The sequence below is a fragment of the Panthera pardus genome, unplaced genomic scaffold (genome assembly GCF_024362965.1).
Source record: "Panthera pardus isolate Hobbes unplaced genomic scaffold, ASM2436296v1 HiC_scaffold_13, whole genome shotgun sequence".
Taxonomy (NCBI): Eukaryota; Metazoa; Chordata; class Mammalia; order Carnivora; family Felidae; genus Panthera; species Panthera pardus.
In genome coordinates, this window is record NW_026526688.1 from 2,005,330 (window position 1) to 2,030,753 (window position 25,424).

Below are 25,424 nucleotides of genomic sequence, written 5' to 3' on the forward strand. Positions count from 1 at the left end.
GCAGAGCTCACCCTAGTTCCAGCCTCTTTCCCTTCCTGTGAAGTGCTCCACACCCCGCTTGGCTCTTCCTTGCAGAGCTCCCCTAGACCGCGGGCCCCTGAGGTTGGTCTTGTCCCAGCTGTGTTGAATGAAGCCGACCTTGTCGTTCTTCTGAATAAAGCATTCCAGAGGCTTGCCGTAGCCTGCGGGACAGCATTCCTATCCCTGTGTGTGACCCTGTGACTTGGCCCCCGGGACCATTGCACTAGAGCACAGCGCCAGTTGAGTCGTGAGCACTTTTTATTTCTGGCGGCGTGAGGTCCCTTCCCGGAGGCGAGAAGGCCCGTCTGTCACTCGGGCATGTCTCTGCAGCCGGTACCGTGTGCGGCACACAACAGGCCCGCAAGAAGTTCTGGCGAACAACTGGAAGACGCTTCAGGCCCCCTGGAGCAGAGACCTCGTTTCTCCTGTTTCTGTTGTGCGAGCACCTGTCCCGGGCACGTGGCGGGCGTTCGGAAGCACGTACAAACCGCTGGGAACGAAAGCTTGAACCTGGCGTCTGTGTTGAGAAGCCGCGGCTGGTCCGATAAAACGAGCACGTGCAGATTCTGACCTGCTGGGTGAGGGGGCGGAAGCCCCCGCCTGTGTCAGCCGGTGGCCCCCTCAGCGTCCCAGAGACCACTGGGGGGGTGAAGCCCCCGGGGCGTTTGGATCAAAGGCACGGCCTCAGTACACCCTCACAAGGGAAAGGAAGGCCCCAGATGTATTACTCATGTATCCCAGAAATGGGGTGTGTGCATGGGGCCGGGGGAGGGCGTCCCCTGTCCCCGTAGATACAGAGCGAGGTCAGCCACTGGTTCCTAATGAGATGGTTAGGGCGGAGGTCACTGACTTTTCAAGGGCTTAAGTCTAAGTGTTTATTGTAAAAGGAGCCCCGAAAAAGCCAAGTGGGAAGGTGTGGTGGGACCACAGGCGTGGGTCCTTCCATACACGTCCGCGTTGTGGGTGTGAGGCAGGGTCATACATAAAATGCATAGGCAGCGACTCAGAAGACGTTCCCAGCACAGGACGCCCGGAGTAACATCTGGGGACAGCGTGCACACGTTGGAGCTCACGTACCCTTTGGGGACATTCGGCAGCGTCCTGACTGGAAGCACACTCACCCTTGTGGTCTCCTGGTTTGTTTTCTCCCAGTGACGAGCGAGCGCCTAAGGAGGACAGTGCCCTCGCCCGGTGGGCGGCGGACCCGGCCAACACCGCGTGGATGGAGAGTAAGTACACTGACCTCCGGGAAGCTGGCGGGGCCGTGCCCTCATCTTCGCCAGGCCCCGCGTGGACGCCGCCCCAGGGGTCGATGTGTGTTTGCCGGGTTCCGCTGATTATTCCCACGTCCCTTCAGAACTGCATTCGTTTCCCTGAAGGACCAACAGAGCTGCCTGTCGCCGCTGTCCCCAGGCTCTCTGAAGCCCTTATTTTGTTTCCAGTCAGAACATCTCTGCTCCCCCCGTCCCACACGGGTTTCCTCCTGATTGTTTCTTCCCAGTACAGTCCTTGGGTCCTGTCACGATGGTCCCGTGTTTGGGGAACTGATGCTCTTACACGGGCCCGCACTCAGCAAGTTACCACGGAGACGTTACCAGGCATTTTCTTGTGATTCTCACGGAGATGCTTTTTCAGGCTACCATTTTGGAAAGGGGGTGGATGGCTGGTTAAGCCAGCCCACTGTCCAGATGGCATACCAGACCTTCTGTTCCACATGTGGCTTAGAAAGCTGAGCTATTTTTAACTAGATTTGACTTTTAATTTTTTAAAAAAAGTAAAGATGGCTTTTCCAGTTATCCCTTTATTATCTACTGGCTCACTAATTTCTGTGTAATTTTGTATGATTGACTTACAAGGAAGAACCATCTTAACAGTCTCCTGATTGTTCAGTTATCTCCTGGAATGTGTCGTGTTCTGGTTTTAATTATGACATTGTCAAACAAAGAGCCTAGCATAAGTAGAGGATTCTGCTAGGGGGCCGCTAAATGGGGATCATTAAGGGGTGAAATTATTTTCCTCCTGTTCGCTAGCAATTTTATTTCCAGAGTAAAATTTATGTGACTTTCTCCCATTACTTGTTTTATTGCACAAGTGGCAGTTAATTAGGATAACACACAGGTTAGGGGTGCTGACACCCCCCCACAGTAAAAAATCTGGGTATAACTTTTGACTCCTACTGGTGCCTGCTGGTGACCGGAAGCTTTACCAATCACATACACCGTCAATTATATTGTGTGTATGTGTCACATACCGCGTTCTTACAATAAAGTATCACAAACAGGTTCGCGTAGGTGTCACAATCAGATCTGCACGTAAGCGGACTCGTGGGCTTCACGGCCGTGGTTTTCACGGGTGCGTAGTCGAGCATCCCACACATTGTCGGGAGTGGAAATGCATATCACGGTTGCAGTTAATCTTATTACAAGGAAGGGGTTGTCTGTCACACGGGGGCCTGACGGCAGGAGGAGAACGAGGGGCTTTCCCCAGTTTGCTGCCTCCCCCTTCCCCCTCCCCAGAATGTAACTGGCTTGAGAGCAGAGGCAGAGTTGGGAGTACTTACCTCATCTTCTTGTTGTTGCTTAGTCGCGGTGACCTTCACGGTTTTCAGTGTGTAAGTAAGACCTCATAACGTGGTTGGTTTCCACGAAGGCCCAAACTTACAAATACTGAAATGCATTTCTAGCTTCACTGCTGTTCTCGTACACGACCTTTTCATACCGTATTCGCTCAGTAGTCTGGCCCGGAAGGATCCCGACCTTTTCTTAAGAAAACGTGTTACAGTCTCAGAGGACACGAACGTTCCACATAGTGTAGTCGGAGAGACTTTATCCTAACAGGTGAACATTCTCATCCTTGCGTGTGCCCAGTTTTTATATCCAGTAGTTCAAGATATCATAGATGATCGACTTACTTTAGGTTTCCTGTTAACATAGCACCTCTTGGGCTGTCCCGTTGTTTCTGAAACCGTGTGTGGCACCTCTGTATTGTTCGTACATTGGAACACGTTAACTTCGTAAGCTGAAAAATATTTATAAAGAGCCACATAGAGACGTGCAGGTGAACACAAAATAATGGACTAAATTGGCCTAGAAACCATAAAATTCCCCATTCATACCCGGCTCATGTAGAGCGTCATCCTTCAGTCCCCAGAAAACTTCTGCTTTGGGAAGGTGCATGTGTCTGCCCTTTGGAACTAGCTTTCTGCATCATTATAACGCCGTGTGAGACTGGCCCTGAACAGTGGACATTGTACTTGGTGTTGGTCGGTTTTGAAAGTTTCCTTCTTTTTATTCCAGATCCAGAAGAAGCCATTTATGACGACGTGCCAAGAGAAAATTCAGACTCTGAACCAGGTTTGAGTTGTCTGAAATTGAGTTTTAGAAGGTTCAGTTTATCAGTCTTTCCCGCTGGGTGTAAAAAATGAGTAGTCACTGTGCACACAGACCCTAGATTCACAGCTCCTACGGATTTTATTATGTCTTGTAGTGCCTCATTGGTACCATGGGGTAGAATATTTGAGCACATAGATGTGTGTGGCTGTATTACAACCTTATTTTATTTTTTTTAACATTTATTCATTTTTGAGACACAGAGACAGAGCATGAGCAGGGGAGGGGCAGAGAGAGAGGGAGACACAGAATCGGAAGCCGGCTCCAGGCTCTGAGCTGTCAGTGTAGAGCCCAATGTGGGGCTCAATCTCAGGAAGGTCATGACCTGAGCCAAAGTTGGATGCTTAACCGACTGAGTCACCCAGGTGCCCCTGTGTTACAACTTTAAATAGGATAGTTGATACATGTAAAGCAGAGGGAATTAAAGATGTGGAGTGTATAAGTGGAAAGGTAAGAAATATGGAGGCTGAGTACTAGCACGTATTTGATAAATGATACTAATGAGAAGGTAGAAGAAGGAAGTACCAATACTTTTCTAGAATTCAGGAAGGATCTAAGTTCTCAGATTGTAGAAATACAAGTTCAAAGCAGGGTTAAGCCTGAATCCATACCTAGGCACATACACTTAACAACTGCTGGGCACAAATCAGTCCACTCATATGAAAACACAGGTGTTTAAAAAGAGGGAAGCAAAGGCAGTATTAGATAAAGATTGGGGAGATTTACCACTTAGACTCTAAAAACTGTCACGTTGCATTTCAAGGAAAAGGTTACCGAACCTAATGAGAAGCAGACACGACAGTGAGCAAGTAATAACTTTGTGAATGAATCGAAAGGAGTATTGACCACGATAGCAGTAATAGTGTTGTTTCATTTGCAGGGTGGGACCAAAGCCCCAGGCTGTGGTAACTGTCAGCTGGAGGGTGGACTGACCCTGAGCATCTAAAGTCTGTGCGTTTTCCAGGAAGAGCATAGATAATGATGTGTGTTTTTGGCTGTGATAGGTCAGGTCTGCATCTTATGGGTAACTACTAAAAGAACAGAAATGGATTATTTAACTCCCAAACCAGTAGAGAAAACCTCAGTCTGGTAGAAAGCAAGAAAATGGAAAGTAAGAAACTATGGCAAATGGTATGAAAAAAGATGGCAAAATTAGTCCAAATATATTGCTACTTATGGTAAATATAAATTGAATTCAGTGGCCCATAAAAAAAAAAAATTCTCATGTTGGATGAAGTAGCAAAGCTAGCCACATATTTTTGTGACAGCTATATAAGGATATAAAACATTCGTAGGTAAATGGATGGAAAAAGAAATATAAGACCAGTTCCAACGAAAATATAGCCAGTATTACTATAACATACTGAATTTTAGGCTATAAAACATTAGGTTTAGAGTCCTTCACCAGAGAGAATTATAACAGTTCTAAACTTGTGTGTACCTAACAAGATAGCCTCTAAATACAGAAAGCAAACTATGACTGAGAAATAATCAGCAATAGTTAAGTACATAATTAGAGTGGGAGATTTTAAGACCGTTCCCTCCACTGTCTTGGATACTGGATACAAAATTAGTAAACTGTGGAAGAATATAGTATATGATTAACCTAAAGATTGAAATTTCTTTTCAAACACATGGAATATTTATAAAAACCATATAGCATTCCCCAAAGCAAATATTAAGAAATGCCTAACAATTGGCATTTAGGCCTCATTCCCTAAGTAGAAAAAATCAATAGGAAGAAACACTTGAAAGTTAAAAATAATACTAGTACTTAGCTCACAAACAATGGTGAAAACAGAATGGAAAGTAGAAATATTATGACTTGAATAATAATGAAAATATGGCATAAAATATTATGGGGAAGATTTAAAATAATGAAGAGTTGCAGTCACGATGGCGCCTGTTAAGAAAAGACGGTGGGGGAGTAGTGATCCGAGCCTCTGCTCCGTGATGTAAGAGAAGAGCGGAGCAAACTCAGCGAAAGTAGGAGGACAAAAAATGATAACAGCCAAAGTGTTAGAAAACAAAGAAACAACAGAAAATATCAACAGAACCCAAGAGCAGTTCTCCAAAAATAATATAAAAACAGACAAGCCCCTGGTAGTGTTAGGAAGGAAGGATATTGTCGGGAGGAGAGGGAAGCGAAGGATGAATCGGGAACAAGAAAGTGTGGTAGAGACAAACGCCAGGAAGGGATTCTAGAAACACCTTGATGTCAACTAGTTGAAACGTGGACTGCACCTGAAGTAGAACACGCTAATGTCTAACGATTCACAATCTAGAATGAACTGTTTAATCTGCCCGGCAGCCCACTAGGACCAGTGTCCTCGTCTGAGAATTGCTAAACCGTCAGGGAACAGAGTTCCTCGGCTCTGCGTGTAGTCCCAGCGGACCCCAGCTACCCAGGAGCAGGGAACCCATCTTAGGGTGTTGGTGTAAACGTAGAGCCCCCTTCGCTTGAAGGGGTGACGGTGAGCATCCTGATGAAAATGTAAAGAAATCAAATCTGGTAATATCCCAACAAATCAGCAAAAGCCGACCTGAACCCTTCAGATTGGTCTCAGGGGGTGACAGACCCTTCAACATGAGCAGGTTCCTTTACCGCCTTTTCCACAGGAACAGACTTCTGGACATAAACCATAGGCTCATCTTAGTATTTCCGTAAAGTGCACTTGACAAGATTCAGTGGCCATTCGATGTTAAAAACTCATGATAGAAGGAAACATTTTCGACCTAAAAAGGACACATTCTTATAATCCACATCCAGCGTACTAACTGATGAAGAGTTAAAAGCACATGGTAGTTTATTCATTCCAAAATGCTTTTGGACGCTGTTACCTACCGAGCACCAGTTTAGTTTCAGCTAACAGAGTCACCCCTGCCCTTGAGATTCCTGCGTTGAGGGAGACAAACACTTGACATTTGGGTCCCTTTATAAACAGAACTGGAATTTCTTATCAATAAATGTGCTCCTAGGTAGTTATTTAAATACATGCTGCAAATAAAGTGGGGCTTAAAGACTGGTTTCTGTAAAAACAAGCTTGAAATTTTTATTTTTAGGTAATTTATGCTACCAGGTAGGCCTTTGCCAACACAGAACGTTGATCTGGCCCCTCTAAATCCCAAACACTGGCAAAAGGTCTGCCAGTAGTTTACCTACTAAAGGTGACAGCTGTTCTGCATAGAGCCAGCCACGTCCCTGTAAGGACAGCGTGCGGCAGGGCCCTGATGTGTGTGGACTCAGCCAAGAGTCACTGAACTGTCAGCTGAAAGAATACCTCCCTCGTACTCTCTTTATTTGTTAAATACATAAGAGTCTGCTCAAGGTTCCCACAAATACTTTCAAAACTTTTGTGGCCATAAAAGATGTCTTAATGTGTTTCTTTTACGCAGTTCCCTTGGTATATTGACCCTGATGGACGTCCACAGTTGCTTTCAGTCCCACGTCAGCCAGGACCCTCCCTGGTTAGGATCACAAAGGGTTCTGGCTCCCTCTGTGGCCCTTTGCTCTTTGTCTCATTAAGCATCTTGGTGCTGCAGTTGTTTTGAGAAACACTTTAGTAAGAGTTAGCTAATGTGTAAATGGTGATATAAACCAGTGGTTCCCTTGCAGGTGTGTTTCCTGGAGAAATTCATGCCCGCTATCCGGGAGACATGTGCAGGGATGCTTATCTGCAGCACCGTTTGTAAAGAGCCAAAGATGAAGGGGAACATAGTGGCCCCACACTCGGGGAAGGGATCAGCATATGGCAATGAATTTATACAACAGACCATTATATTGCAGTTAAAAATGAATAAATGGTGTGTTTGTGTGTGTGTATACAGCCAAAGGCAATGTTGAGCAAAAAGCAAGACACACAGAGGTAGGCTGCATGTGGCCTTCGGGTAAACCCACACCTCAGAGGTAAGTGGACAGGCACAAGCCAAGAACGGTTCTTGCTGGCCTGGCGGAGGGGCCAGAGCTCTGGCTGTATGCATGTTGCCTTGTGCTGCTGCCTTTACAGGAGTGGGCACTGAAGCAGGGTTTGGGCGGGGTCTACAGACAGGCCTGCTATTGTATGCTTTTTGGTGCATTTCGATATTTGATAAGTAACTATATTCTTTAGTGAAGTAGGTGGCACTAGATCTTTGAGGTTCCTCCAGCTGTTCAGGACTTCAGCTGTCCAGCTGGTGAACTTGGGGAGACAGAGGTGTCTGAGGGAGAGTGGAGGCCTGTGTGCTTTGTGCAAAATATGGTCATTTTGGGTTAAGTTCTGTCACAATACTGGCAGGATACTGAAGAATTTCTTATGAGATATGATGATGACCATCCAGGGTTCCTTTTTTGTTTTTTGTTTTTTGTTTTTTTTTATTGTGGTAAAGTGCCCACTGCATAAAATTGAGCATTTTAACCAGTTTAGAGTGCACAGTTCAGTGGCATTAAGCACACTCACAGGACTGTGTGGCCACTGCCACTGCAGTGGCACTTCTTAGGTCCGTCCTGGCCCAGGGCAGGTAGCAAGGTTGCTGCCAAGTAAAATCCAGCCACGTAGACCAGTTCTCCCTTCGCTGGCCTTGTGGGAGAAACACAGGCCCTGGGGCTGTGCTTGCTTTTCGGTCTGCTCTCAGAAAGCACCAGTCTGCGCATCTGGGAGCTCAGGAGGGCATTGTAATTCACAAAGCATCAGTCATCTGTCCTTAACAAGGCTCTTCAGAGTCCTTGAAAGTTTCAGTGTGCGGGTGAGGCCCAGATAGTACTGCCTTTTCCAGAACACGGAGAAGCATTATTTTCCCACATTCTGACTGCTGAGTGGAGATGTACCTGAGTTAGAGGTGGTCCATGGTGCCTGGCGTTGGTCGCTCCTGCCTCCCCAAGATGGACAAGCCATCCAGCCCGCCTGAGAGCAGGGCTCACAGTAGAGCAGGACCCTCGGCTGTCTTCCCCAGAGCCAGGACCAGCCGCCCAGTTGACCTGGGTGTACCTGCAGCTTGCCTCCGCCCCCACAGGCTGGACGTCCCTCTGCAGGTGTGAGCAACCCCGCCCGGCTATTCGTCCGGACTTGTTTCCCGCACAAAGAGTAGCCCGATGTCCACAGGGGTTCATGGAGGGAGGAGGGAGTGCTAGTCGGGCAGCTTCAGGATTCATGAGCCGCACCAGGGGACAGTGCACAGGCACATTTCTGCATTTGCATGCCTCCTGCCGACCAGGCCATGGAGGTCACAAGGTCCTTCCCATGGCAACCTGCCTTTATCAGGATGGCTCTCGGCCCCGACCTGCGTGGCAGCTGAGTCAGGGTCTGGCCGCATCCCTGGAATCCACCTGCCCTGTTGACCCAGTTGCCCAGTTGGTGGTCATCTAGGGCAGATACGCTGACCTGTGGCTGACCCACGCTCCTGTGGCTTCTGGAAAATGAGCTCGTTTTCAAATGTTGCATGTTCTTACCCAGATGACATTTACTCTCAGAGCCTTTAACCAGAAGTTTGGATTTCTGTTTTATATTCAAAATTAATCTGAATTCGGTGGAGAGAGAACGTGAGGCCAAGTAATCTGAGATCCTCAGTGACAACCTTGTATCTACTTTTCATTTCCAGTGAAAGCAAATATTTGCCTCTAAATGTCATTATACCTACAAAGCTTGCTCTTGGCCCTAGAGAATCTATTAATCGAGGTTTAATTACTGAAAAATTTTTAAGGGCAAGTTTTATTACAGAGGATGACTGAAGATGCATATGGAATAAATTCTTTAGTGTTCATTTTGAAAGAGAAAGAGTGTGCACGTGTGTGCACGCATGAGTAGGGTAAGGGGCGAGAGAGAGAGAGGGAGAGAGGGAATCCCAAGCAGCCTCCACGCTGTCAGCACAGAGCCTGGTGTGGGGTTTGAACTCACGAACCATGAGATCATGACCTGAGCCAAACAAAAGTAGGACACTTAGCTGACTAGACCACCCAGGTGCCCAGAGAATAAATTTAATTGGGAAACAAAAATGTATTCCCAGGTGTGGAAATGTCTTTATCTCACATGGTACTCTCCTTCAGTGATAGTTTAAGCAGAAATCACTCTTAGCACATCATTTATACCTGAGAAACTCCAGCTGAAATAACCCTTCATGCTCATGTGTTTAATAAGCAGGAGAACTTAGAGAGACACTGATGTTCCAGAAGTTTGTAGAACGATGTTTTTGTTCTCGGAAAGTCCCAGTGCACAAGACTCCATGTGTGTTTTCTACTTCCACTGAGTATTCTGTAATTGTCAGGGAGTCTCACAGAACTACTTTCTTGGGACCTGAGGCCTTTGTGTGTGTCAGAAAGGAAGCGGGCTAGTTGGTAAGACGTGTGCCTTGCCCTGGGGGCGCCCGCAAGGCCGCTTTGCTCCGGGAATTCACTTTTGCAGAAGAGATGGTGAGACAAAAGACGGGAATTAAAGACTGCAGAATTTTTAAAGTAAAGAGCTCCCGTCATCGTATTTGGTGGCATAAACGTGTTTTTCACTAATTCTGCATGACTCATGTGATGAAAATATTTTAAAAACAGTAATAGATGAGATTTATGAGACGGTTTTTCGCACAAAGGCAAAACTTAGAACTGTTTCCCGTGAGCCTCACGTGTGTTCGTATTTGAGCATCTCTATCACCCACTTGCATAACTCGTTCATATTCCGTGGGTTTATCTTTGTACGGCCGGCAACTTGTTTTGTATTGTCATGGTGGATTCTTCTAGACCAGCAGCCCTCGGGATACACCTGGGGCTGGGGGTTCACCGGAGCGCTGTCGGCCCCGCACGTCTCTGCCCGCACCCTGGAGGGGCTCCCCACCACCTGTATAGGGAGCCGACCCCGAGGCTCCACGCTGCCCCCGCGGGTTTCTGACACGCTTCCAGACCCCAGCTCTCGGTGATCGGTAAAACATAACTAGAGAATTCTGTGTTCTTTTTATTTCCTTTTGGCCTTTTGGCCTTCAGATGAAATGATTTATGACGACGTCGAGAATGGAGACGAAGGTGGAAACAGCTCTTTGGAATACGGATGGAGCTCCAGTGAATTTGAGAGTTACGAGGAACAGAGTGACTCCGAGTGCAAGAATGGGGTCCCCAGGTCCTTCCTGCGCAGCAACCACAGGAAGCAAGTACGTGTTCGGCCTGCGTGAGAGACACACGTCTCGTGTTAGCACAGGGACGGACTGCAGAATTTTCATTCCGTAATACTGAAGTGCCCTTAAAGACGTTGGTACCGGGTGTGGGGAGGGTGTGAGACGCTGGCCGCAGGGGAGGCTCCTTTATTTCACGTTGTAAGTGTAATCGTAGCAGGATGGGAAGTTACCTTCTTATAAATGAAATCACTCAGGGGGTCCTATGTGACTGTCCCCTCGTTCTTTGTGTTGTGTAGACAGCATGCCTTCTGTGCTCACTGGACCAAATCGGGTCTCTCTGAGACGCGGCACAAGCCTGCTTCCCTTTAAGGGGCGTTTTGAACTTCCGCGTTTTCTACACAAAAAGGAAGGTCTAAAGATAGAATATGTTACAAAATGATGTTGAGGGCCGGAGTTCCTAAGCTGCCCCACGTTCTCTGTCCTGAGTGGAAGGTGTGTGTGTGGCGGGGAGGGGTCTCCGGAAGTGAAGGCCGGAGGAGGAACTTCACAGGTCGCGAGTGTGAATTCTAGAATTGGGTGGTTGTCAGACGTGAGACCTACAAGCGCTTTTGTTGAGGCACATGATCTTAATGAGATTCTGGTTTTCAGTGTTGAGCGGCTGTGCCCGTGCTGTTGGTCGTGGGCTCCGGCTGCTAGTGAAAGGGCTGTTGTGCACCGACATCCCCACGCGTGTCTGCAGATGTCACGTGCTTTCTGTGTGAGGCCGAGCATCAGGCCACAGGCGCACGGAGCCTGGCCCATGTGACTCTGTGTTGGTGCAGGCCGGGCCGTAGTTGCTGCCTCGCCACCATGACAGCGTGGGTAGATGCCGTGGGCCCCTAGTACGTGGACGCGCGGGTTCTTGGCTGAAGCCCCCACAGACCTCCGGCTGGCAGGTGGTTACAGGGGCCTAGTTCCCGCACTCTGTGAGCTTGCTTTGTGACACTCAGGACGAGCCTTCCGCTTTGGGAAGGTGGCCGAGCACCTCCCGTCCTACAGCCGTCCCTTAGACCCCCTTTGCCAGTGGCATTGGCACAGCGGACACTAAATCCTTTGGTCATGCTTGACTCTATGCACCCGACACTCTGGGCTTGAGATTGGAGAGTCGAGCACAGGTGCCGGGAAGAGTGGTGAGGCCACGCCGGTGTCCTTCCGTGGGCGGGTAGGGTGTCCTTCTGTGGGCGGGTAGGGTGTCAGGGGCCCGCTGACCAGCTGCTCGCACACTCACTGAACGAACCGTGCTTTCCTCGCCCTCCGAATGGACCCGGGTTACCAGGCAGGCCCTTGAAGTGCCACACGAGAGGCCGCTCGGCAGCAGGTGAAGTGCCACACCGTGGCTCAAGGTGCGGGATAATCAGGCGGGGTCTTCCCACCGCCCTGGCCCCAGCTTGGCTGCACCCTGGGGGCGCTGGGAGCACGGCTGGCATGAGGGAGGGCGGGGGGAGGGGGGAAGGACCTAGCGGTCTCCTTGAAGTCTTGTGTTAGAACGGTCCACTGAACACCCTAAGTGGTTGAGGTCAACTCAAGAAAGGTCCATTCTCTAGTCAGAATTTGCTCACAGCACACAGTGTCTTTGCCTGTGTTGACATGGGAGACGCTGTCTCGAGAAGCCTTGAGGGCTGGGTTTCCACGTCTGAGGCGTGCGTGATCACGGGGGACGGCGTCTTACGAGATTTCGCCCCTTCCCCGTCAGCCGAGGCACGTCAGTTTGGAGACTTAAAAATCGGTGCCGCCCACTTCCAAATTCTGACGCCCTGTAGTGCAGTCGTGAACCCCGGTGTCCTGTGCCTTGGTGCTGACATAAGGAATAGTTTTATACGTATTGTATTTACACGTCTGATCATTGTGACGTCATCCACGTGGACGTGAATGACAACCCTCAGCCCTTCGTTCACTTTCTTGTCCTGGGCTGGCACAGAAAAGTCTCCAGTCTGGCTCCTGAGAAGCCGCCCCATTTTTCCCTCTCAGGAGTCGGTGGGCCAGAGCTGGGGGCTCCCCGTGGTGCGTGGGCTTCCCCAGACGCTGCCCCCCGGGCCTCACAATGTACGATCGTCTCAGAGTACCAGAGGGAGCGTTTTTGTGAGAAGATTGTGTCTCTTTATGCTGTAGCTTTCCCATGACCTAACCCGTCTCAAGGAGCACTATGAGAGAACGATGAGAGCTTTGATGGCAAGCACGGTGGCAGCCACAGAGATTCAGCAACTAAAGCAGAAACATGAACTGAAGGTAGTGTGGCTCGCTTCTCGACCAGCCGCGTGGAAAATGCTCGTTCAGAAACAGACCGTACTTTAAACAGAAGCGCCAAGGAAACTAAGTTTGGCCCTTTCTGTGCGAACACTGGTTCTCAGCGTGTGGTCCTGGGCTTCCAGATGTCACCGAGGTCAGATTAATCGCGAGACACCGTTTGCGTTCCTCTCTCTCGTCCTCGTACGCACGGACGGGAGTTTCCCCGAGGCTCCACTGTGTGTGTGCTGCCCCGGCCGCAAGAGATGGCCAGCCATGCAGAACAGCACTGCCTGTTTTGTGGTTTGGGAAAACACAGTAACTTTTCACGAATGCGTCACTTAGACAACACGGAATGGGCTTATTAGTATTTTTAAATGAATATTCGTAAAAGTTCGATATTTTTTGTCAGTCTCCATTCTTCATCCAGTAAGGGTAGATGAGTGAAAGCCAGATCAACGGACCTCGTTGGGGCCCTTGGCATCTTTCCGGGTACAAAGGGCTCCGGAGACCGGAGGTCGGAGAACCGCGAGGTTTGAATGTGGTGCCAGTCAGTTCTCAGAGATGTGTTTTACAAGGACACTGTCGAGTAATTGTCACTCCCGTTACACCTGTCCGTCTGATGTTCTGTTGTTTGTTCGTGTGGGTTGAACAGCATCTACCTGCAAGCAGACGTTCACTTAGAAGTAAGTGTCTCCCGTTATGGTCGCCTGCTCAATTCCAGAGTGTTCTTGAGCCCCGGGCTCCCCAAAGTGGGAGCAAAATGCTGGCAGTCACTTCTTTCCATGGAGCCTCTGGCTGGTTCCCACGTGGGAGCGTCTGGGGCCTGATGGGGTCTTCTGGGGAGCCCCGAGCTCAGTCATTGGCCGTGGGGGAAGCGTGAAGGAGGCCAGCTCCATGGAGGAGTCTGGAATCAAGTGCAGATAGCAGGGCGTGGCAGGGCGAACAGTGTGCGTTGGGGGGCAGCGAGCAGTAAGATGGGGTGAGTGGGTGAGGGCCGGGCCAGGCAGACACGCTTCACCCAGCGAGAAGCAGACGTTAGGGAGGGTCAGGAGCCCTGGCTGTTCCCTGGCTGCCATGTGACCTGGACGGACGTCTCAGCTCCCCGGAACCTGGGTCTTTATCGCAGCTCGAGGACGGGGGCCCTGACTGGGGTCAGGCTGACGCCGAGGCTTAGGGGTCTGGCGTGGGGTAAGAAAGGGAGGGGTCTGAAAGGGCCGTGTGGGTCAGGAGACAAAGCCGAGAGACCTTGCAGGCAGACAAGCACTGGGCGCGTGGAGCAGGGCGGAGGCCACAGGAGTGGCCAGGGAGGTGGCGAGTGTGGTGGAGGGCACGTCCCCAGGATGGGGAGGAAGGGACGCAAGAGAATCCCGGAGTGGCTGTGTCTCCCAGGAGACTGCAGTGGCCGTGTCCTGTGGGGGCTGGGGCGGGGCCCCGGCTAGGCAGCGTGGACGTGGTTCGGGGTCACCCGCTGGGTGGCGGGAGACAGAGGACGTACAGAAACAGCTGGGCCGCGGTGCGTGTCTGACACCAGTGTGTTCCGCGGGGACACAGTGCAGCGTGGACAGCGCGTCCCCAGCTGTAACCGGGCAGCACGGTGCCGGCGGTAGCGCTGATGGTCCGATCCTGAGGCACGCTGGCAGGGAAGGCGGGCTGAGGAGGGAGGTAGAGACAGATGAGCGTGCCGGAGGGAGTCTGCAGGAGGAGCAGGGCAGCAGGCAGCGTGGACGTCCCCTCGGCGGGATCCTGCTTTGTCTGTAGGAGGCCATTTGGGTTTTCTCTAATCGCTTGGAGCCCCATAGCCCACACCTCAGACCTCAGAATTTTCCAGCGTAAGGGGTGTGCCAGAGCGGGTCCGTGCTGCTCTGGGCACTGATGGCCCACGGGAGTGCCCACAGGACTCCGGGGTGGGTGAGCCAGGTTCCCTACACGGCGTGACGGTGTGGAGTGGTGTTCCTGACTCCCGCCCGTCTGCCTCCTCGTCTGTTAACCTGCGGTGGGGCCCCCACGAGCCTCTGGCCTGGCCCCCCGGGGAGCTCAGGAAGGCAGCCGGGGCTCTGTGTTTCCTGGTTTCCTGCGTTTGCCTTGTGACCTGGGGCTGGCTGCCTGAGTGTATATGTGTGTGTATGTGTGTGTGTGTGTGTGTGTGTGCGCGCGCGTGTGTGTTTTACTTGCTCCCTCTGATGTCCGCCAGGCTCTGTGTTTGTAAGTGATCGTAAGAAAAGTGGAGGCTGCCGTTTACACACAGCAGGAAGCCAGGTCAAAGAAGGGCTCGCTTTTCAAGTTTGCTTTTCGTCCTCGTTTTTTTCTTTTAAACAAACAAAATGTGGCCCAAGTTACATACACACACACACACACCAAGCAAGTAAGTGCTCCCACATCAAAAAGCCAGTTTCGGGCGATGTTTTAAGACCAAGCTACTTGACAGTATTCTTTTAAAATAAAGTAAAAGCAGCTAGTGGATTTTTACCGATGGTCCGCTTCTCACGGTTCTCCCTTTTTTTTTTTTTTACAGATGCAGAAACTCATGAAGGCTGCGAAGGAGGGCACTAAAGACGGGCTTGAGAAGACCAAGGCTGCCGTGAAGAGAGGCCGCTCTCTCATTAGGACCAAGTCCTTCATGGCTCCAGGTCAGTGGCCCGGCCTGCAGACAGGTGCTCCAAGCCTGCGGTCCCCCCGACACAGCACTTTGGGGTGGGGAGCGCGGCCACGGGCACGTCACACGCAACCTCAGCACAGTGGTGTTTGACTCAGCTGGTGTTTGACTCAGCGGGCCGCCTAGGTGTCAGCTCCCAAATGGGGGCGAGGGTGCACACTCTCCGCTGAGGGCCTGCACGGACTTGTGCAGTAGCTCGGGGACACACACACACACACACAGACATGACAAGCAGCGGAAAGTTAAGAGAATTCGCGTAGGTAGTAGACATCAGTTCTCTGTCTATTGTTTCCTCCCAGCACGTCGTGGGCCCTTAGTGAAACCCCCTCCCCCCCGACTGCCCCAGGGGGCTTCACTCTCTGCTGTGTCTCCTGAAACCCCCTCGGGTACCCTGGGACCTCAGTCAGGCATGATTCTCGGCAAGTCTGTTCTCAGTAAGGCGTGGTAACGGGTGATCTCGCGTGCGGTGTATCCTCATACAGACGTGTGCTTCCCACCAGGACGAAGCTATAAGAAGGTCTCGTTCTAAGCAGAGATGTTAGGAACGCTCTTGCTGGTGTGGGAAGCTCTGAGATGATTCCAGAAATTTCAGGTTTTCTGAGACTCTCACCAAGGGGGTGTGTAGCCTGTGCTGTCCATCCGTCTGTCAGGAAGATGGGCTGTGTCTGCTGCATTCCTGCTGACGCCCGGCTGTGGGCCAAGGATTCTCGGACGTCGGAGAAAATGTCTACGCACTGGCGTGTCCTTACAGCCTGGCTAGTACGTGCAGTGTGGACGAGAGCACATGCTTCCAGAGGGCGTCTGACCGGTTCTTGTAAAAACGGGACTTTGTTGTTTGCACAGACGTTCTAAGAGGCAAACCCAGTGCCGGTGTGAGTGTAGCATTTGCTGATCCCGGTGCCTGGAAAGGACGGTGAGGCCACGCTTCTGTAAGGGGAAGTCATTGGAGTCAAAACTAGATTTTTTAATACATTTTAGTGCTAACAACATCTTCACCTTGAAACAAGACAGAGGAAAGGTTTTCCGGAGCCCCACTGGGTTACTTGGGAAGGGGACGGCCCCGATGAGGTGCTGGCAGTATGCTGGGCACCCCGAGGAGGAACACCTTCACGGTGAGGGGAGGGGGGGGCGTGCACCTGCCCCTGGAGAGCAGAGGCAGGGTCTGAGAGGGGCTGAGCCTGGGATTTGGGGCCCTGGATGCCAGACGCTGGGCAGAAACGCCGACTCTGGCCCACCCCAGGCCTTGAACTAGGATCTGCAGGCCAGTGACCCAGCACGCAGGGCGGGCCTGAAGCCCCAAGCTAGGCAGGGAGGAGGCCCACGGGGTCACACAGCAGGTCGTCAGGCACGTCCTTGAGCCCAACGACCTTCGTGTCCTAAGCTGTGACATGGGAAGATAACGCTGAATTCGCGGTTCCTCAGCCTGGATGTGCATGCACTTGCCTGGGCCCAGCGCCCCGGGACCAGTCAGCGACACTCGAGGGAGGGGTCTGGACACCAGAAGGTTCTGTTTCTATTTCTTCGTAAGACTTTATTATTTAAGATCGATTTTAGATTCACAACAAAACTGAGCAGGAGATCCGCCCCTGCCCCCGTTGTCACGTTGTCACACAGACAGCTGACACACCCGCCCGGGCACGTTGTCACCACCCAGGGTCCGCACTGCACGTCTTGATGTGGCCCATTCCGTGGGTTGGGACAAAAGTACAACCACGGGGATCCATCGTCACACAGAGGAGCTTCACTGCCGTCAACCCCCCTGGGCCCCACCGTTCGTCCCTCCCAGCCCCGGCGGCCTCTCGCCTTGCTGTGTCCACGGTTTTGCCTTCCCCAGAAGGTCAGAGTTGGAATCATCCGTGGTGTAGACTCTTCAGACTGGTTTCTTTCACTTAGTAACGTGGTTAAGAACAGACCTCCGTGTCCGTTCGTGGCTTGAGGGCTCGTTTCTTCTTAGCGCCGAATGATCTTGCGCTGTCTGGACGCACCGGTTTAGTTATCCGTCACTACTGGGGGGCGCTGTGGTCGCCTCCAAGGTTGGGCAGGTGGGAACAGAGTGCCGTAAACGTCCGTCACAGCTTATACGTGGACGCGGGCTCTCCACTCCTTGTAAATGTCGAGGCGTGTCGTCGCTGGATTGTGGGGAAAGAGCAGGTTTCGTTTTGTGAGACAGCACCACACTAGCTGCACAGTGTGCACGACCACCAGCCGTGAGTCCCTGCTGCTCCACGTTTTCTCTAGCACTTGGTGCACGTGGCATGGTCGCTGCTCTGGATTTTGGCCGTCCTCATAGGTGTGCGGACACTGGGAGGTTTTTAAAAGCTCCTCAGGAATTTTTCTATGCAGCCAGCGTTTGGGATATTTAAATTCGATAATCTCTGGGGTCCTATTACCTAAGAATTCCTTTGCTTTTCTGTTTTCCAGCCGTTTTGTGGATTCTTTTTTCTTTTTTTCTTAATGTATTTTTTTAAATTTTTTAAATGCTTATTTATTTTTGAGAGAGACAGATTGTGAGTGGGGGGGCGGGGAGGGGCAGAAGAGAGGGAAACACAAAATCCGAAGCAGGCCCGACTCGGGGCTCGAACTCCCAAGCTGTGAGATCATGACCTGAGCTGAAGTCAGAGGCCCAACAGACTGAACCACCCAGGCGCCCCAGATTCTTTCATTTATTTAGCTACGGCTGCGTTTTTAAAAATAAATTTAGATTTGGTCTAAATGTTTTGATCTGGCAGAAGCTGTGTTTTTCCAGTGAGAAAGACACACAGAAGGTCAAGAAATACACGGAGTCTCCACTTAGCTTTCGTCGATTACTGACTGTGGGTTCTTAGCTGTTTTCACCTGCCCTTCTCTGACTCTGGGTGTCGTATTTTATAGGCGAGGAAATTGAGGTATTTATTTCTGCTTCACCGACTGGGTACTCAAATGACACCCCTCTGCCTTTTGAAACGAAACTTCCAAGGTATTGGAATTTTCAAACTTTGACGGACACGGTGTTCCTCTGGTGGAGAGGATATCGTCTTGGGTTTGTTAAAATTTTGACCTAGTCATTGCCAGGCGGGAAGAGAACACAGGAAACGGAGGTGTCTGCCCGACGCATCGGTTCGACGGCGTATTTCACCGCGCTGCAGTGTTACGGGCGTGCCGTCTCGGTGTCAAACGAGTGCATTATTTTTTCAGATCACAGATCTTGTCTCGAAGAGGAGCAGAATCTATTTATCGACGTGGACTGCAGGCACCCGGAGGCCATCCTGACGCCGATGCCTGAGGGTCTGTCTCAGCAGCAGGTAGGCCGGGGCCGTTGGCCGGCACGGCCGTGCCGGCTGGAGACGTGCCCGAACACGTGCGCGGCCGGTGACTGCCCCCTGCGCGCTCCCGGCCCCTCCGTGTCCTCGGGCACAGCAGTGGGTCTCGGCGGCCCCGGTCGGCGGCTGTGGCCTGGACGCGGTCTCTGTGGTCCTCGAGCACTTCGAGTCCCCACCCCAGAGTAAGCGTGAGAAGGGTGTGGAGCTGCCCTCTGTGCAGGCGCCGTCTACGCCCGTTCTTCCTGACAGAGACACCGTGTGCGTTTGTGTCAACTGTGCCTCTGACAGAGATGAAAACACGGATTTCCAACAACTGATACCGTTACTATCGCGCATAAAGCAGTCTCTCGATGTCTGGAAGTAGGCAGCAGAGGGAAGAGAAATTTGGTGATGTCCTCTCGGTTATCTTTGGGTGAAAGGAAACGAGCCTCAGGACTCTTGGGGCTCTTGGGGGGCGCTGCGTGCGTGCGCAGTGTGACTCACGTTGTGGGCGCGGGCAGGTGGACACGTACGGGGGCAGAGCGGAGGCCGGGACGGAGGGGCCTGCGTGGCCGGTGCGGGTGGTAAGGTTAGAGTCTGGGGAATGGGAGCCGAGCTGGGGGGAGGCCCGGGGCTGTTCATCATCGTCGGGCCAGACTGGGAAGCTTCGAGCTTCGAGGTGAAGGGGGAGCCAAGCAGCGGGGGCTGCGGTGATGAGGAAACGTGTCGGGGGCGAGGGGTTGACTAGTGAGCATGTCAGGAGCGAAAGAGCGTTTGACCAGGTGACAGATGCCCTGTAGCCATCACTGCGTCTGCTCCCCGCGGCACCCCCACGAGCGCTCTGGACATCAGGAAAGCCTCGCACGTCCCTCCGTGAGCGCACGCGTCCTGTGGGAGGACACCGTGGCTCCGAGGAGGCCGGGGCGGCACCTGCCATGGGCGGGCAGGGCCCGACGTTCCAACCACATCTCTGATCCCCAAACCTAAACTCCTCCAATCTAAGTCAGTTAGATTAGCCGTAAATCCTCTGCTGTGTGGTGACCCCGTGGGGTGCGGCTGGGCCCTTTCTGCCGTAGCCCCGTGTGCCCGTGTCCCCCGTTCTCCAGCCTCACGAGACTGAGAGAAGTATGAGAAAGGGGCTTGATGGTTGGAAAACAGCCTTGACGCTCCTCTGGGGTCTCTGTGCCTGGGTCCTTCCTGCCCCGCTCCTGTGTTCTCTAGTCCTGGGGGGCCGCGGGGTGACTGGGCCTTGGACCCTCCTGTCCGAGGCTGTGGTGTCGGGGACGTGTGACGCAGAGCACTCCCAGGCAAGGTGGCAGTCACGGGTGGGACATTGTGATGGAACAGGGGGACGGCTGTGCAGAGGACAGAGGACGGGCGGGGCCGGGTGGGGGGAGGTGGCCGTAGGGCGTCACTGTCCAGGCCGGGACTCGGCGGTGGAGGCTGGGTGTTGTGAGCGTCTGTCAGAAGACAGGAGTGGAAAGGTGTTTTGAGCCGGGAGGGTCTTAGATGCACGCTCCCGCCAGTCTGTTTCGGGCGCTCGTAGAGGCTGTGTGCTGGCCACGAGCGTGCTGGCCACGGGGGGTCTGTGCTGAGGAAGGGCCTCCAGGACGGTGTCCCGTGGGCCTGGCCCCAGCCCCTGCGCTGGGATTCGCTGGGCAGTCCTGTGAGGTTCGCCCCTCACCACCCGGGCCCGTTCTCTGAGACAGGGATGCCGTGTCTGTGCACGTTTCTTCCTGGGACAGTGACGCAGACGTGGGCACGGTGCACGTGGACACGGTGAGGTCAGCACCAGGGGACAGGCCACCGGGACGGGGGCTATGGAAGGGTTCGTCTTCAGGATCTCTCTGTCCCCCCAGCTTTCCCTGTGGTCGTGGTTCACGGGGACCCCTCCCCTTCCCCTCTGGCGACCGGGCATGCTCTCCGTGGGACTTGTCCCGAGAGACGTCAGACCGGGGCGCTCGTGTTCTTTATCACATCGTTTTCTCCCCAAATCGAAATGAGGTAACGTAACTAAAATGTTACGTATCCAGCATTCTCTTCACGCCCTGTTTGGGAAGAAAAACACAAGAAATTCTCTTATTTCATGGGTTGCTTGCTGTTTCCCGAAAAGTGCCATCGATGCTGCAGGCTGGGGGCCCTGCCTGGGGACGGGGCTCTGCCCCCCCCCCCCGACTGAGTGTCTCCTGGGCCCAGCAGCTGGGCCCTCGTGCTGTCCGCTCTCCTGGCCAGCGCTTCTCCTGATCTGTCCACCTGGCCGTGGTGAAGACACCCACTTGGGCCTGGATCTCCCCCGTCCGCAGCCACGGTGCTGGGCCCTCAGGACGAGCCCGACGACCCTGGAGCCTCACCACCCGTGTCCACGTGGGGCACACTGTTCACTTCGTTAGATTTAACTTCCTAGAAGGGCCAACCCAACCTGTAGGAGCCACAAAACCTGCTGGAATTTTTTATTCTATTTTTGTATTTCCAAGCTTATGCCCGACTCCCAATTCTTTGACCTGACACATTAGGATCCTCTCAGGACTTTTAAAAATGTCTGTAATTCCTGGGTTTGACCCTGAATATTCTGCCTCGGGAGACTTGAAGTGTGTGGGAATCTGAAATTTGGGCCACCAGGCTGGGCGGGTGGGCGCCCTCGTGGGAGCTGGCTTTAATCCCAGACACATCTGGGCTCTTGAAGTACATCACTCTGTTCTCTATGTGTTCTGGAAGCACTGATCTGCATCTTAATTTTGTGAATTGAACGGTCCTTCTTGTGGAGCAGAGAATTGCTCCCGCGTCAGTCATGTTTTGGAAGACTTGGTGGCCCTGGAATGTTCTGGACTGAGGGCTTTCTCCTGTGGCAGGTGCCGTGTCCACCCACTGGGTGGCGGTGTGGTTCCTGCGGTGAGTGTTGACTCCCTGCTGGTGGTTCCCCCCGCTGTTGCGGGTGTGTGTGGTCGAGAGGCAGCCTTCCTGAAATTTGGTGCTCTCTTTTCCGTTTATTGGAGAAAATAACTTGCCAGAATATGTGTAGGCTTGATGCAAGGGCCAGGCATCAACGTTGGCCATTACCAGGAATCGTGCGGCCAGACGTTTGTCCGTGTATGTACCTGTGTAGTGACAACAGTGACGTCCTTGTCTGAAGTGGCTCGTCCCAGACTGTGGAGGGTTACTTCACCCACTGTGCACTCCGCCTCGTGGGTGCGTCTTTGGTCAGAAGCTCTTGGCCAAAAAGAAAAATCTATTCTTCTATCTTTCAAAAGCTTCTTCTTTTCCGACTTCAGAATAATAATTTTATGAGATGAATGTTGCTAATAGCATTCTTTGAGTCAAGACTAGAACTGCTTTCTTATACTCAATTTATACGTGAAGTGTCACATAAGTCAGCGTAGGACACGTCAAGTACAATTAATTTAGCTTATAATTGTTGCATAAGTGAATGCATTTGTTGTTACTGCTCTAATTTCACTTGTCTTGCTGTACTTACGGTTTATAATTTGCGGTTTAAAATATTTCATAATTGGGGGCACCTGGGGGGGCTCAGTTGGTTAAGCGTCCAACTTCGGCTCAGGTCATGATCTCCAGGTCCGTGAGTTCAAGCCCCGCGTCGGGCTCTGTGCTGACAGCTCGGAGCCTGGAGCCTGCTTCGGATTCTGTGTCTCCCTCTCTCTCTGCCCCTCCCCCGCTCATGCTCTGTGTGTGTCTCTCTCTAAAATGAATAAAGGTTAAAAAAAATTTTTTTTTAATTAAAAAAATAAAACATTTCAAAATCATAGCCACAGAGCAAGTATGTTTCTCTGTTACCATCGTATTTTCAAATTGCCAACAGGTGGTAAGAAGATACATCCTGGGTTCAGTTGTGGACAGTGAGAAGAACTATGTGGACGCTCTCAAGAGGATTCTGGAGGTACCGAAACACCGTGTCACACAGTACACGCAGGTTTTACTCACCTTTCTTGCACGTGTGTGTGTGCGTGTGTATGAGCCATGACATAATCAAACTTGCCGAACCCTCAGAAGACCCTAAGTGCCGTGTCTGCGTGTTGACGTGAAGTCCGGCGATTTGTGGCGAACGCTGTCGTGAGTGGCTTTCCCCCCGTGTGTGGCGCACGCCGCCCCCCCCGTGTGTTTCTTAGCGCTACGAGAAGCCACTGTCGGAGATGGAACCGAAGATCCTGAGTGAGAGGAAGCTGAAGACGGTGTTCTACCGGGTCAAAGAGCTGCTGCAGTGCCACGGCATGTTCCAGATCGCGCTGGCCAGCCGCGTGGCCGAGTGGGACTCCGTGGAGACCATCGGGGACGTCTTCGTGGCCTCGGTAATTCTCGGCGGCCCAGCCGCCCCACGCTGTCCTGGGCTCCGGAGCCGCGTCCCGTCCCGGTGAACGCGGCTGCGTCACACGGGGTGTCGGTGTCGGCGGGGAGCCCTGGTGCCCTGCAGGGCCCCTCGAGGCCACCGTGAGGACAGGGCGCTCTGCCCAGCGCACAGGAGGGGGAAGGGTCACGAAGGCCAAGGGCGGACGGGGGGAGGTCTGGGCGGACTGTGCACCAGCAGGCGATTTGCGCGTGCTTTCTGTGGCCTGTGGCCAACGCCACGGCTCTGTTGACAGGGTTGTTGCCTCATCCCGCTCACGCCCTCATCAGGTGGCTCTCGCCCTGAGCCCTGTCCCTGTCAGGGGGCGGCGGAAAACGCCCTGTGGGGAAATACCGACCCGTTTCCCTGAAGCTTGTCCTCTGTGACCGGGGTGTGGGGTGCGGATGCGGTGGCCGGGTGGCCGCTGACACAGGATGAGCCTTTCCTGGCAGGGGGAGCCGTGCGCTGCCCGGGAAGCCCAGCCTCCGGTCTCACTCAGCGGTTTTATCTTCGGTCGTTTGTGGCCGTGTGTCGTGCGTGAGGGAGCGGTCTCTCTGGATGCGGGAGGTTGTAGCTCAGGAGAACGGGTTCCCTAGCTGCGTGAAGACAAGAATGCCATCAAAGCTGGAGGTTCAAGTGCTCGAACGCTCTGTGAACGCTGTAGTAACAATAAAGAAACCTTTTCCTTTTTTCTGTACGACTGTGTGTCCTTAATGATGTATATAAATTACAGGATGCCTTGAACACAGAAACAAGAGCTCTTCCTGAGATACTTGTAGGATCCCTTTCGGGGACCTTTACGATAAACAAAACAAAGCAACCGTGGATATTTACTTTGTTCTTGCATTTTCTGGCTATTTTCTGGGTTTAGCATAAACGTTTACTCTATTTCTCTTCTTAAAATATTTATTTACCTTGGGAACTTTTTTTTTAAAGGAAAGAAACTTTAAAAAAATAAATACATATGTATAAAATTTAGGTGAAAGCATTTTGCCGTAAGTGATGGTCACACCAGATACCCGCTATGGATAGTCCTGTTTATCCCGAGAACTTGCCAGATCTTAGAAGAATACCAGCGGGTGGTGGTTGTGCCTCCTGGTGTTTCTAGGAAAACAGGACAGTAGGCGGACAGACGGACGGATAGGACACTGACCTCAGCCACAAGGGCTGGAGGGGATTGATTTTCTTCTTGCCCCGGAGCATTTCCAGGGGACAGTCAGTGCCAGCTCGTTGGGACATTGGGGCCTGTGTGCCAGTCTTTCCCACAGGGGAAATCCGCAGTGAGGATCGGCCGCAGCTTACGGAAGGGGGTCGGAAATGATCATGTCCACACGTCTGTAGTCAGGAACTCTTATTCCCTGAGAGCCAGCCCGCCGGGGATGTGAACCGGGTTGCCTGCACGGGCACCAGGGGGAGCAGAGTAAGATCAGCTGTCCAAACAGTTCCTGACGAGTTTGTTTAAAGACGGAAAAGGAATCACACCCAGGCATAATGAAGTGCATCCTTCGCAGACATCGTGGTGCCCGAGAGGTGGCTTTTAGGGCAGGTTTCAAACCTTTTATCCCGTCCTGGAAGGGGGAGGGTCTGGGCTCTGTGCATCATTGACGCTTCCCAATGTTCTCTGGTCTTTCAGTTTTCCAAATCCATGGTGCTGGACGCCTACAGCGAGTATGTGAATAATTTCAGCACAGCCGTGGCAATCCTCAAGAAAACGTGTGCCACGAAACCTGCTTTCCTTGAATTTCTAAAGGTAAGAACTGGCTGCTTTTTCATTTAGGTTTTAACACCTTTTGATAACAGGTTCCATGAGAAAACACTTCACAATGAGATTTTACCAAACCCTGCCTCTAAACGTGTAACGTCCCGTGCAAAGATTTTGGCACCAAGGTGTGGGGTCAGCGCTGGAAATAAAGATGAATTTTCAGCAGTGGCTTGGCTCTTTGAAAACAACCTTGATTTGCACATCCTCGGACTTGTGTGGATGTGAATAGACAGAAAGCGAGGGTCGGGTCCTCGGACGTGCGTAGACGTGGATGGACAGAATGTGAGGGTCGGACCCCCAAGGATCTGCCATTGGCTTCCTGTCCTTGAGCATAGTATCAGGAGCAGCAGACCGAACATTCGGGATCTGGGTGGAGCTCTCTGGCCCCCTTCGAGTCAGAGCAGTGAGCTGACCCGCAAGGATGTGGCCCCCAGTGGGGCTCTGTTGTCAGGTGGAGAGGGCTACCCTCCCCAGGCTTGTCTGACTTGGACGTCGTGGGGTTCCTGCTGGGGGACGTTGACCCGGGATATTTAGGTCACGGCCACGGGGGCTGCCGCGCATAGAACCGACGGGATCCCTGCAGACGCTCACGGCGGCCAGCCACCGAGCCCAGACCTCAGTTGCACGAGGCTCCAGTTCCCGTTGTAACACT

The 25,424-nt window shown here is 52.3% G+C and overlaps 1 protein-coding gene across 5 annotated transcripts in view; it reads left to right on the plus strand.

The window, feature by feature from the left end:
• The window catches only part of ARHGEF10 (Rho guanine nucleotide exchange factor 10), a 103,943-nt gene that overhangs the window by 33,779 nt on the left and 44,740 nt on the right, over positions 1–25,424 (plus strand). For 4 of the 5 annotated variants that reach the window (XM_053900755.1, XM_053900756.1, XM_053900757.1 and 1 more), the window contains 9 exons: positions 1,174–1,250; positions 3,318–3,374; positions 10,351–10,514; positions 12,627–12,743; positions 15,256–15,370; positions 18,571–18,677; positions 22,489–22,566; positions 22,796–22,975; positions 24,644–24,760. In XM_053900755.1, the coding sequence (XP_053756730.1) occupies positions 1,174–1,250; positions 3,318–3,374; positions 10,351–10,514; positions 12,627–12,743; positions 15,256–15,370; positions 18,571–18,677; positions 22,489–22,566; positions 22,796–22,975; positions 24,644–24,760 (1,012 nt within the window). The remainder of the gene's footprint in view (positions 1–1,173; positions 1,251–3,317; positions 3,375–10,350; positions 10,515–12,626; positions 12,744–15,255; positions 15,371–18,570; positions 18,678–22,488; positions 22,567–22,795; positions 22,976–24,643; positions 24,761–25,424) is intronic. The other variant, XM_053900758.1, reaches the window with a different exon arrangement.